Source organism: Pagrus pagrus (genome assembly GCF_965226575.1).
Source record: "Pagrus pagrus genome assembly, chromosome: 2".
Lineage (NCBI taxonomy): Eukaryota > Metazoa > Chordata > Actinopteri > Spariformes > Sparidae > Pagrus > Pagrus pagrus.
This window is the reverse complement of record NC_140186.1, coordinates 30,001,051-30,014,603: the sequence shown is the minus strand read 5'-3', so window position 1 is coordinate 30,014,603 and position 13,553 is coordinate 30,001,051. Positions and strand designations below refer to the sequence as shown.

At 39.6% G+C, this 13,553-nt stretch overlaps 1 protein-coding gene across 1 annotated transcript; it reads left to right on the top strand.

The window, feature by feature from the left end:
* Window positions 1-760: 760 nt before the first annotated feature.
* On the top strand, window positions 761-10,698 carry LOC311272496 (multidrug and toxin extrusion protein 1-like). The gene is made up of 16 exons (XM_084378943.1): window positions 761-1,052; window positions 3,059-3,160; window positions 3,289-3,357; window positions 3,509-3,657; window positions 4,563-4,605; window positions 6,083-6,127; window positions 6,230-6,327; window positions 7,119-7,216; window positions 7,430-7,611; window positions 7,824-7,932; window positions 8,267-8,342; window positions 8,499-8,568; window positions 8,656-8,788; window positions 8,880-8,974; window positions 9,065-9,134; window positions 9,262-10,698. Exons 1-16 carry the CDS (start codon window positions 924-926, stop codon window positions 9,507-9,509), a joined length of 1,716 nt encoding a protein of 571 aa, XP_084235069.1. The 5' UTR covers window positions 761-923; the 3' UTR covers window positions 9,510-10,698.
* The last annotated feature ends 2,855 nt before the right edge of the window (window positions 10,699-13,553 follow it).

The following is a 13,553-nucleotide window of genomic DNA, read 5'->3' as shown; positions in this document are numbered from 1 at the left end:
AATTCTCTCCACTCTTGGCACTATGAATGAATCTCAAGCAGGTAAGGAGGGATCCATTTGTCTTAAAAAGTGCATTAAATTATTGTGCCACTAGAGGGCAGGAACATTTTAAAACAAGCAGCAATGGTGGTGTGTACTGTGTCAATGCCCTAACCAGGAAAGATTTGTTTCTTTATGCAAACAACTCTGTTAGCTGGGCAAATTCATCTGCAGATGAATATCATGTGATATGAATGAAAGCGCCAGAAAAGCTTATAAATAGACCTTGAAATTGTCAAAGTCACGGATGGCTGATGATGGATTTGAACACAGAACCTCTCTGTGAGGCTGCACTGCTCACCACTAAGCCACTGGGCCTCCAACTGGAGCTGATGTTGCATGTGCAGGCAATGACTATATGGGTGGGCATAACCAGCAGGCGATATGAGGCAGGGAGGCTGTCATCAACCTTGATAGTAGTGAGTACAACAAGCACCCATCCCTCCAGCTATAAGTGAACTGGTGATAGTGTTGTGCACCAAATATATTATTTTAAATTAAGTATAAAATACACCTCTGTGAGGACTTGAATGCAACACAATTTCTGAAGTCCAAAAACACAATTTATAGACACAAATAGATGCTGGTTTCTCCTGACAGTTATTGAATGCTGTCCCAGAGCACCTGTCACTGTACAGACACCGGAAGTTCTCTCTGCTCCTGACGACCCACGTCAGACCCATCACGTCACATCCGGTTTCAGTTCGATGCGCGAGGCGAAGTTTGTTGATGTATTGTTGCCGCCCACAGCTGCAGTGAACTATCGGGTCTGTTTAACACCTCCTATAACTGCAAATAACGTTTCTCAGTCGCCAAACATGTTGAAGCAGTTGATATGTAGAGGTTAGACCCGGCTGGCTGTTTAAAGCGCGTCCTCTTCGAACATGGACGGTCCGGCACCAGTTGAAGCGGCTCCTTCTGTCCAGAGCTCCTGCCCGAAGCGCTTCAGAGGCTGTGTCCGGTCAGACTACCGGAATGAGTTAGTACAGCTGGTGAAGCTAGCAGGACCAGTGGTAAGACTAAAGAGAGCACCTTTCCTGTTGTCCGGGGCTGAAAGGAACGAATTACAAATGCCACAGACCGCAGACAGCCGTTACTACAGTACAGCCTCTTATTTCGTTTGTCGTAGCGACTTCCCTACACAGTCATAAAATGGTCACACACAACAAGCAGGCGGGTACTTGTGTGACGTGTAGATGTTGAAGTGGTTTGCATTAGGTCATTAAACAACACAGTGTAACAGTCAGAGCCAGGCACTGAACAGTACATAAGATGTGACTGCAGCATCTGGAGAAAGCTCTGGGCTGTCAGTGATCTGTGCACTTTATTCATTTATCAAATCCTGAAGCTAGATTACATTTATCATGCGGTCATTTCAAACAATGACAGGCATTGCCTTCCCTTTCCTTTTGGCATTCATGTACTTATTAGATTGTCACCTTGTTGAATAATACAAGTAGACACATCTTTTACCAGTTGAATGCCTCATGAAAATGCTATTATTGACATATTGCAAACTGAGGTTAATAAGGATAAAGGATAACACAAGTTGAGTTATTTATTTTTTCCCTTTTTATCGTGTACTTCTCATTATCATTCATTCAGATATTACACATACCCATTTCTGAGGAAAATAAACTAATCTCAACACCATGGTAGTGAAAGAGGATGCTGTGTTTTCATTCAGGCAAACATGAAAATCACAAACAGTTGTAGCTAACATTGTCAGTGTATCCTTTACCAGAATTTATGTAAGGATAACTGTCAGCCAAGCTGTTTACGGTGAGTGAGAAGTAAAAGTGATGAGCTGATGTTAAGACTTCTTCTGTTTCTGGTGTACCCATAAAAATTGAGGAAATGTGGAGGACAGAAACTGACAAAATTAAAATTAAATAAATAGACTACTGAATAAATGACTATGCCAATAGATGCACAAAAACTAAAACAAAAAATACATGTGGCATTCATTTGTTAAATGCAACATAAATGTATTTGTCTGCTTTAATTTGCTTCTGTTTTCTTTTTGTATTAATTCTCCTATTTATTTATTCTCCCATTGAATTTTCCATCTTATTGTTTTTGTTTATTGATCTATTTCTTTGTGTTATTTTTGCCCTTTGTATTTTTGGCAAATTCACCATGTATTTTCTCAATTTCTTTTCACATTTCTGCATGCATTTCTGTTCCGTTATGAAAATGAGGGGGCTGTCCTTCAAAGTATGTCATTGGGTTAACTTTTCACAAATTGGTTGATCGTCACAAGCTCACCAGAAAAAAAATACTTTAAAAATACATTAATTTAAAAATTAACTGATTAAAATCTAAATTAAATGGGAGAGTAAATAAATTATTAATGCATAGTTCCATAAATACGGAAGCAAATTAAAAGCAAAAATCAATTGATGTCACACAAAAATTAATCAATGCCTCCATTATTTTTTTATATTATTTTTGGTGCATTTAATGGCACATTTATTTATGGAGTCAGTTATTTATTTGTTTTTGATTTTGACGGTTTTAATCCTCCATAGGGATCCACAGGATCTAGACAGGAGTTAATACTGCACAAAGCATGTGAGGCTACAGAAAACATCACCAGCCTGATTGATTTCTCTATCAGAAGTCCAGATGCTATTATAATGGTAGTGTTTCTTACATATTACACAGAGGAATCCAAAAGAAGGCCTCAATGCGTCACACAATTACAAATCCACATGAGCAGGATGTAGCAGGGAATCTAACATAGTAATCATGTCGGCATAAACTGATTGCTTCAGTCAGATGAGATTAAAAACACAACACAAATACATCAGAGCAGCTTTAGTACATTCAAACTAACATGTTACCAGATAAAAATTTGAACCGAATGCCGACTGGATATTAGATTAAATCTGCTTAAGGCCAGCTCCAGGTTTTAGGCTTTGACGCACTGTGGTTTAAAGTTTCTTTGACAACTTAGTTTCAATTACTCTGTCGATAAAACATGTCTGATTTTTGTTTTTTCCACTGTTCTTTCCAGATCATTTCCCAGTTGATGGCCTTCATGATCAGTATCGTCAGCATGATGTTCTGTGGTCACTTGGGGAAAACAGAACTAGCAGGGGTATCTTTGGCAGCTGCGGTGAGGAGACATGCTTTTGAGCCAAATCTTTGTTTGTACTGGCTACCCAGACTATTTGCTGTTATTGCCCACTCTAATCTTGCCTATCATTTTTTTTATTAATTTGGTCATGTTTCCGTCAATTGCAGGTGGTTAATGTCACCGGTATTTCCATTGGCATCGGTTTGTCATCAACTTGTGATACCCTCATGTCTCAGGTATTCTCGCCAGATGTTCTTCTATCCCCTTAGAAAGAGCGCAGCGCTGAGCTTTTGTATCAAGTTTGTTTTCTTGCCCTATTCAAACCTTTGCTTAGTAGTGTGATCACTGTTGTTTAACTCTGTTTATTTATCTACCTGTTTCATGCAGACGTATGGGAGCGGTAATTTGAAGCGTGTGGGTGTCTTTCTTCAGAGAGGGATACTGATTCTGCTGCTGGCCTGTTTCCCCTGCTGGGCAGTCCTCATCAACACTGAACCAATCCTACTCGCCGTTAGACAGAGCCCAGAGGTTGCCAGGTCAGTCGCAATGATGAAGTAAATTTGTAAATTTGAGTCTCTCTATGTAGCTGTTGTCTCAGGCCATGTCCATATGTATACAGATATTTTTCAAAACAGATATTTTCCCCCTTGGTTTTAAAAACAAAAACTGTCCACACGACTTTTATTTGACAAAATATCTCTGTATACACAAGAACGCAAATGATTCCAAACACTCAAACAAGCATGCTGGGTAGAGGACAATAAAGTCGGTACCAACAACACAGCAAACACCAGAGAAGACCACCATGAGCATGCAAAGTGAGCGTAGTCTATTTAAGGGACCAATGTGTAGGATTTAGCAGCAACCAACTGAACATACCTCGCCTCAACTTCCCTTACAATTGCTACTAAAAATGCAAAAAAACAACAAAAAAAAAACACAAAAAGGCCCTCCCCAGAGCCAGTGTTTGGTTTGTCTGTTCTGGGCTACTGTAGAAACATGGTGGTGCAACACGGTGGACTCTGTAGATATAAAAGGCTCGTTCTAAGGTAATGACAATACACTTCTTAGTTTCAGGTGATTAGACACAAATTAAAACATAATTATGGATAATAAATTGTATTTCTGCCAATAGATCCCCTTTAAATAAAATGATCCATAACCTTATATATCCACGATCCAAAACCTTTGTGGTTGATGCTCATTACAGAAAACAACAGTGGCCTATGCGCTCCTACACGCTCCATTTTACATCTCCCCACATATAATCAAAAACAGTTTTGAGAAATGTGCACTGTAGAAGGCTCCTTTTTAGTGACCTCAAATGTGATTCAAATGTCATGTTGATTACTCTAATATCTTCATATGTTACATACATGATATATAGTCTTATGATTGAATTCTACATGTTTTTTAAAATACACATTGTTTGTCTTTGAAGTCTCTCCCAGCTGTATGTGAAAATCTTCATGCCTGCTCTGCCGGTGAGTTTGGTGCCCTTTGTGTTCCTGTGAGTCAAGGTACTAATGAAGCATTTCAGACAACTCGAAACTTGAGTAGTTGAGCAGTTGTCTAACATCACAGCACCCATGTGGATGGGGCTGGATGTATTTGTAGGCTACAGTATTTGTGTTAGGCGAGTGAATGTTCAGGCACAGGTGGCTCGTAAGCAAAAATACACTAAGCGTTCAAAAACCTTCACCGCACAGCTCACTGTGTTGTGTGACGTCAGACAACTGCTTCTTCATGAAGTCAGGGTAGATCGATGCACCCCAGGTTCACGAGCAGGAATTCTGTCTTTGAGTGGCGTTCCATTGTTCTTCCCCTAGTAGGAGTTCAGGAGTTTTTCTAAGTCCGAGTTGTCTTGAATGCAGCATAAGTGCTGCAGGGCTGATGGGAAAAGTGGGAACAGGTGTGAGAAACGGGTGAGAAAAAAAGGCATCTGGTGGACAGCTCAAGGATCAGAGCAGACTATTTCCTTTTTGGGAAGGGGGCCTAAAAGACACTAAAACGGAGCGTTCAGACAGGGTGAGGAGATGTGATGGGGAGTTAAAGGAAAGTACATGGACTGGGGGAAGTGAGCAGAGGATGGAGGGAGGGACAGAGAGAGAGCATTGCAGATGGTTGAGGATAAGAGAGTGTGACTGAAGGCAGACTTTGTGACAGTGATGATTGTGAAGAACTCTTGCGCACTGTCTTGCTTACCTTTGTGTAAATAAATATTTCAGCAGAAAGCAAGACAGTGTGCAGGCATTGTTCCCGTTATCAAGATGCACCTTCCCCTGATGCATCTGTCACACATTCAGGTGTGCAGAGATTTAAAAAAATAAATATTTTTGGAATGTTAAAGCTTATAGTATGACTACTATCATGACATAAATTTTGGTAATGTATTGTTTTGTAACAAATTAAATACCCTACAATTCAAGGTGTTTTAGCAGGCTGTATTACAAAGCAGGCTTATGTGCTATATAAATACTGTAAAAGTATCAAAACACTCAATCCACTGAGAAATGCAAACAGTCTGTATTCAGAAACTGTGCCTCCAAACAAGCAGCCAGGACTTCTGTCAGGTTGTGATGTCAGAACTTCACAGTTATCCCCTGCCTGCGAGAACTGACCAACCAGACTGGACTTTTTGGGAGGAGGGCCTTAAAGTGACAGACACTAAAACAGAGATGCTGCAGCAATGGACAATATTAGAAAAACAATGTTTTTTTTATCATCAAAGCATGTAACATCTTCTAGTAGACACCTAAAATAAACATATTAAGCTGAAAATGAGCATAGTGCAAGACCTTTAAATTTAATATAGCCATAAGGCAGGTCTGCTCAATGATTTGCAACATTGCCCATGATGGCCTAGTACAACAAGAGATATGTGCAGGGTAGCTAGCTTGAAATAAATTTGCTGTGCCAAATGAGCACTATTTAAATTTGACGTGTGTCTGTCTTCTGCAGGCAGCTTTTATGTACCAGCTGGAAGGGAAGTATCTTCAAAATCAGGTGATCAACGCTACTTCATGAAATTGAATAATGGCTGAAGCACTGAAGCTATTAAAATCAACATTAAAACCATTAACCATTAAGTTGTGCTGTGGTTTACAGGGAATTATGTGGCCACAGGTCATAACTGGAGGGATCGGAAATGTCCTCAATGTAGTGATCAACTACATCTTCCTCTTTCCTCTGCAGCTGGGGGTCGCGTGAGTTCTTTTTGTTATCATAATCATGTGTTATAGATTAGTTGTTGATTGATCAATAACAGTCAATCTTTAGGTCTCTCACACAAGCATTATCAGAGCGTTTAAATGTCTGCTGATTATTATAACATGACTTTGACCCTGTTCTTGCACTCCCAGCTTCCCAACATCAAGTACATTCATACATACATACATTTCTTTTTAAACATGCCAGACAGTTTGATCAGGCTTTTGTGTCTGTCTGGTTGTAGACACTCTGGAGGAAACAGGTCTGAAAAGCCAACATGGTATCTCTCCACGTTTCACCTAAACGATAGGACAATATATGATGATGCGTTTCACTTGTCCGACCAAAAAGTTTACTGTCCCCGAAAAGTTATAATGTTAATTGACAAGCCCTGCATGTTTCACACACAAACCTTTCCAGCCAGGCGAATCCAGCTAGGTTTCTAATATTTTTTATTTACAAACATGTACGAGCAAAAAGAATATTTATGTTACTTAGCACTGTGCAGCTTATTTGTATTACAGTAGTCGTTAAGGTAGTATTTAGGGTTGTTATTGAATAGGACTACAATGTAAAGGGGTTTCAGTTATTCTTGTCAATTACTGTAATATTATCTAATAACAATCTGACGAACCATACAAAATATATGTGAAGCATTCTTTACTGTAATATCAGCTAACAGCTAACAGCAAAATGTGGATATTTCTCAACTAATTAAAGTCATTCCTACATTTTGTTTTTCTGCCCTCGCTCCAAAACCTGCTGGTTCTCCATGATGCCACTTCAGTGGATCTGCTGCAGCCAATGCTATCTCGCAGTATCTGCTGGCTTTGCTTCTATATTTTTACATCTGCTGGAGGGGTCTGCACAAGGCCACATGGGGAGGTCAGTTCTCATCTGGTTAACGTTTAAAAATGTTTTCTTTTGTCTTTATTGTAGACGGTGCTGCAATAACTCTGTTGTTCTGTCCAATACTTTCATCCTATTTCATCATTCTTGTCTCTTACAGCGCAGTAATTGATTATCTTTTCTGTTCCATTCCAGTGTGTTGTGTTGTTGTACATTTACCCTCTATAACAACACACCTCTGACCCACAGGTTGGTCTCTCGATTGTCTGCAGGAGTGGGGTCTCTTTGTCAAACTTGCTATTCCCAGCATGCTCATGATTTGTCTATCATGGTGGATATTTGAAATCGGAGGATTCCTGGCCGGTGTGATAAGTGAGGTTGAGCTGGGAGCTCAGTCCATAGTCTACCAGCTGTGCATCATAGCTTACATGGTAACTCCTTGCTAAGATGGCCACTGGCTGTAGCTTCATATTTACCATACAGTGGTGTAACTCCTCTTATCTAATTATCAGCAACAAAGCAAATACATGTATTTCCCAGAATGTTCCTTTAATGTAAGCATTTGTTTCAAATATCACTTAACATAATGTATTTAAACAGTAATTATCTACATCATGCAGTGTCATGTATTCCTTTCCCACAGTTCCCTCTAGGATTCTCTGCTGCTGCCAGCGTACGGGTTGGGAATGCTCTTGGTGCAGGAAACATAGAGCAGGCCAAGCTCTCATGCAAAGTCCCCATCGTTTGTGCATGTAAGAACCAAAGCATACAGCTCATGTTGCTTTCATTAGAACTAGAAAGTCATGAAAGTGATAAGAACACATATTTCATTTTAGCCAGTGGTCGTACTAGAAATATATTAGCTAATATATTGCATTAAGAGTATATTTGATACAGTAGACCACGTGTCTCATCAACACAAAAAAAACCTTAACACTACAAACAGAGAAATACAGTATATGAAAAGATGTGCTCTTGTGTCCAATTTTTTGTCTTTGCAATTTCAACATGTGTTCTAAGAAATCTTACATTGCTCAACTTTATTAACAACAGGCGCTGTTTTTTTGTGTCTTTGATCCCACACAGTCATTGTTGCCTGTTTTGTTGGCGGCAGTCTCAGCATCGCCAGAAATGTCATTGGTTACATTTTCACCTCAGATCAGTGAGTAAGGTCTTTGATGCAATATCCTTCACTACCTTGCACCAACAGAAACAAACAATGTCTCAATCTCCAAACTTTTAATCTTACATTTCAGGCGTGATTGTCAGTATATATTTCGTGTATCTAACAAGAATCTCTCTTTGCATATTTTTTTAGTGACATTCTTCAGAGAGTCGCTGATGTCATGCTTCTGTTTGGTTTCATGCACGTTGGTGACGCCACGGCGGTGAGAAACAATGCAAAATTAATTTTTTGACACATGTAATCCATTAGGCCGTAGTTATTTGACTGAACGTGTACTTGGTATCATCAGGGTGTGGCTGCAGGAGTTCTCAGAGGAGCAGGGAAACAGTTGATCGGTGCTCTGTGTAATCTGGTGGCTGTCTACTTCATCGGCTTCCCCATCGGTGTGTCCCTGATGTTTGCAGCAAACATGGGGGTTGTAGGTAAAACCAAAATTCTAATGTGGACTACTATGTTTTTTGCTTTTAGTTTGACATCTATTGTTCAGAAAGGCCATCAATCATTTCTGTGCAGGACTGTGGACAGGACTTACCATCTGTGTGTCACTGCAGGCGATTGCTTTTATCACAGTTTTGAGCAAACTTGATTGGAAAAAGGCAGCTGAAGAGGTTGGCACAGTAGCTACATCACCTTTTTATTAAAATGTATCTGAAGATACAACACACTGTAAGCAACCTTTTTTTTGTGTTCCTGATCAGGCTTTTGTAAGAGCAGGAGTCCAGAACAGGATCACAGAAGAAAATCAGATGGTAGAGTTTGAACACAGAGGTGAATTCCTTCACTTTCTATTTCTTCTATAATCACGTCAAACATTCCTTCTTGGGAGGAGTCTTGTGTGACAGATTTTTTGGTTCATACTTAACATCCCTTCTCATTCTGTGCCTAAAACCTCCAGACTTGAATCAGAGCCCTACTGTGGTCAGTACTACTCTATCCAACTCTGTGAATGCTGACGAGGAGAACACAGACCTGGACGTGGATGACTCAGACCACAGTCCACTACTGTCCACTGTCACCAGAGTGGGCGACGTTCTGTCAGTAAAACAGCTGGTTTTACGGCGTGGTGTGACGTTGCTAATCATGATCTTCATCCTCATCGCTGGGATTGTAACCAGCAACGTTCTGGTTAAACAGTTCAAGTGATTCATCCTAAAAGTGGACATTGAGTGTCAAAGGGCTGCTCATCATGTAGAATCCACTTAGAGTCAGCTTTGCGGTCTCCAGCACTGTGCTGCTTCCAGTCACCCTCAGCCCGATGTCTTAGCTGGCTGGTCTGTCTCTCACATTCTTACTTTCTGCTGCAATACAAATGATGGAGAGCCAAGCAACTTGTGATGGGTCATAGAACCAAAGAGTGAACCAAATATTTTTCATAACTAACAGACCAAACTAGGGGTAAAATGCAAGCAAATACTGGACTTACAGCATGGAATGTACATGTTGCTCTGGATGCTTGATGTGTCAGTGACATAAGTCACATTTTTGCCATCATATTGGCCAAAGGGAACTTGATCAGTTTGTGATTTCAAGCATAGCAGTACTTATACTGTGTTTTTGTTACTTAATGCTGTTTTTTGTACAATCTGTTCAGATATTCTCTGTTTACTTTAAAAGAGAAATCCATCGATTTAGCGTAGCACACATAATTGTCAGACTTCCAATGGACAGGCTGCTAGCAGCAGTTTAGCAGCAGGCTACAGAAGCCTGGCAAGCTGACTTTTTTCTACCTCAACGCTACCAGATGTTTCTTTAAATTTACACACTGCTGCCTGTAGTATTTCTATAATATTTTATTATTATAATATATTTATTCTGAAGTTCTGTGTCGAGATTTGCTCTTCATTTTCTCCCTTTGTCTGTTTTCCTGCCCTTTTCACTCCTCACCTGTGTTCTATTAAATCAATCACCCCTTGTGTAGTTAAGTCCTTGTCTTCTCCTCACTCTTTGTCAGTTCGTCTGTTCTGTTTTGCCCTTGTTTTCCTGTGTCTCCCTGTCCAATCTTCCCGTCCTGTGTTTCCGGTTTTTGGTTCCTTTGGGTGCCCTTTGTTTAACCTCGACAGTGTAAACTGACCTACTGTCGAGCTTAAACAAAGGGGACCCAAACACAGACCCACAGGCAGGCAAGCAAAGCTTCAAATCCAAATCCAAAATCCAAAAATGTAGCAACAAATGCAGATGACTAAACAGGAGAAATCTAAGAAACAAAAGCAAGTACAAACCGAAAGGGTGAAGTACAAACCAGAAATGACATGCGGAATCATGAACCAAATACTGGAAACACACAACAGGAAGATGGGACAGGGAGACACAGGAACACACGGGCAAAACAGAACAGACGAACTGACAAAGAGCGAGGGGAAGACAAGGACTTACATACACAAGGGGTGATTGACTAATAGCCCACAGGTGAGGAGAGAGAAGGGTGGGAAAACAGATATTTTTTTCCACCCTTCGAGAGAGTTAAAATGTGAATTCAAATATGTTTAAATTTTAGGATTAATATTTTTGAGATGTTGTGATTTTTCCTATGCTAAGCAAATATACACTGCTTAGAAAAATTAAGGGAACGCTTTAATCACACATCAGATCTTGATGAACAAATTATTCAAGTTGAAAATCTTTACTGATGTACTTTGTATAATTTGTTGAGAACAAAACGGTCAATGGAAACTAAAATCATCAACCCACTGAGGGCTGGATTCAAAATCACATTGAAAATCAAGTAAAAAAGTGAAATCACAGGCTGATCCAAATTGCGTGAATTTTATCACAGCAACTCATAATGTGACTCAGTAGTGTGTACTGTATGGGTCCCCCGTGCCTGTATGCACTTGAGACTGCTGGGACAGCAAACCTTGCGATTGGGCTGCAGGTTCTGCCTCATGCTACCAGTAGTGACAAGGACACTAGCAGAACACAAAACTAGAGAAGAATCAGGCAGGAAGGATAAAGAGAGAGCTGTACATGAGGTGGCCAACTGTCTGTGGCCACCTCATGTAAAACCATTCCCTTTTTAGGGGGTTGTCTTGTTTTTGTCTCACTTTCATTTGCACCAAAGCAGGTGAAATTGATTCACAATCACTTGTGCTTCCTAAATGGACAGATTGATAAGTTTAACTTAAATTTTTTTTGAGCAGTGTATAATGCTGGGGTTCAACTTGAAGGTCAGATGAACACAATTCAGATGTTCTGGTGTTCCCCAGGGTTCAATGCTCGAACCACTTTTATTCAATGTGTATTTGTTCCACCTTACTGCTGTTTAGAATGAGAAGATTTTCTTATCTATACTGAAACAATAGTTTTTGTTCACAAAGAAAAACCTGGGATTTGTATTTATGACAGTGGTGTTGCACTCAGAAACTGTGGGGGATGCCAAATCGCACAAAATGCCAATTTCAACAGAATGTTGCTTGAAAACTTTTTTTAAATAAAATCTGAACATCTCACTCTTTCTTTGTTTTTTGTATAATCTGCCATGTTATTTAATTTCAATTAATACTGTTTTGTTTGTTTCTGTTTGCTTTAGTCTTGGTGTCTATTGAAAAGCCCTTTAAATGATGTTTAATTTCCATGTGTGTGTATGATGACAATAATCACTGCATTCTGCAATAGCTGATTTTTGGTTGTACCGGGCAGCTTGTGCAAGGCATTTAAGCTGGGACATCTTCAACTCTGGGCTTCTCTGTCAAACATTGTTTCATAAAAAGAGCTCTGAAAAGTCTGGTTTGAATAAGCCTTATAAACAGGTTTAAGTTGTTCTGAGTGCAGATCACATTACTTCACATTAAAGAAAAACGTGATGTGAACACATCAGCATTCCTAGGTCAAACAGTAACACATGATAAACATATAATGTAAAGGATCAAATATCATACAGAACTGGACAAAACCACAAAGCCAAAGCCCAGTAGTGATGACCTCTGTGCCATTTAACTCCACTATTGGCTCAGGTTGTTTCCCTTGTATGCCATCTTTGGTTCAATGATTGTTGGAAATAAACCTGCATGTGCAAGATGTGAGACACTAAGTCTGAAGTGTCACATTGGAAGGACCTTAGACTGGTTATGTATTATAATGAGTATTTTCATGCTATTTCAGGTCTGTTGGTTGGATTATGTCCCTTGGTCTGTAAGTGACATAACAGTCCGCATGTGGTAGAAATATTGTTTAGACTGCTGTCTGTGTTGTCCTCTCAATTAAAGTATTTTTTGTATGTCTGTATATATGTTTTATTATTTACATGACATTGAAAAGAGAGAACAAATGGTGACAATGACTGCGCCACTGTTGAAGCCATGGGTCTGCAACATAGATAAACCTGAAATAGCCTCACTGGGACCAGGGAAGTTGGGTGAGTTCCCATGATAAGCTTTGTCAAACTGATTTAAACCTCATTAATTTCGATAGAGTACTTGATACTGTAGGTCTTCGAATAAGCCCTCCCCTCTTAGCAAGACGGCCAAATCCACAGTTTCTTTCATGAGGGACCAAAATTTGACTGATGCCTGGAGACAGTTGCCTCCACGGGACAGGGATTATTCATTTTATTCGCACCCACATGACACACACACACCCGCATAGATAATTATTTGGTATCTGCTCAACTATTTCGTGACTTAGTAGAGTCAATCACAAAGGCCAGTGGGATTTACCTACACTAATACCTGTGCTACAGTTGTGCCATGCTGACCAGCCACTGTATCTCTAGTGTATAAAGCTCTTGTGTCAAGTTTATCAAAACCCCATGAGGACATATCCAGATTTAGATTGGAAGAAGATCTGGGAATAAATCTGGATTGGGGACTGTGGGGTGACTTGTGATGATGTGATAGTGTAATCTCTACTTTAAACTCCAGATATGAATTTAATATTATATTCTGCATGAGCTCTGTGCCACCCCACATAAGCTGCACAAATACAACTCCAACATATCACTCCGTTGTTATAGATGAGGCTAAAATGAGGGATCATTTCTACATTCCACCTGGCATTGCCCTTAATTTAAGGGGTTTCAGCTCTTATACAGAATGGTCATTTCAGAGTAATACTAATTATATTACTGGATTATGATTAGAAATGCATGAATGTGAACACTTTAATGTTGCAGTTGGTAAAATTAAGGAAAACTTTAATTACATTTGATAATGTTTCATACTTTATCATTTTTTAAAAGTACTTTGTATTATC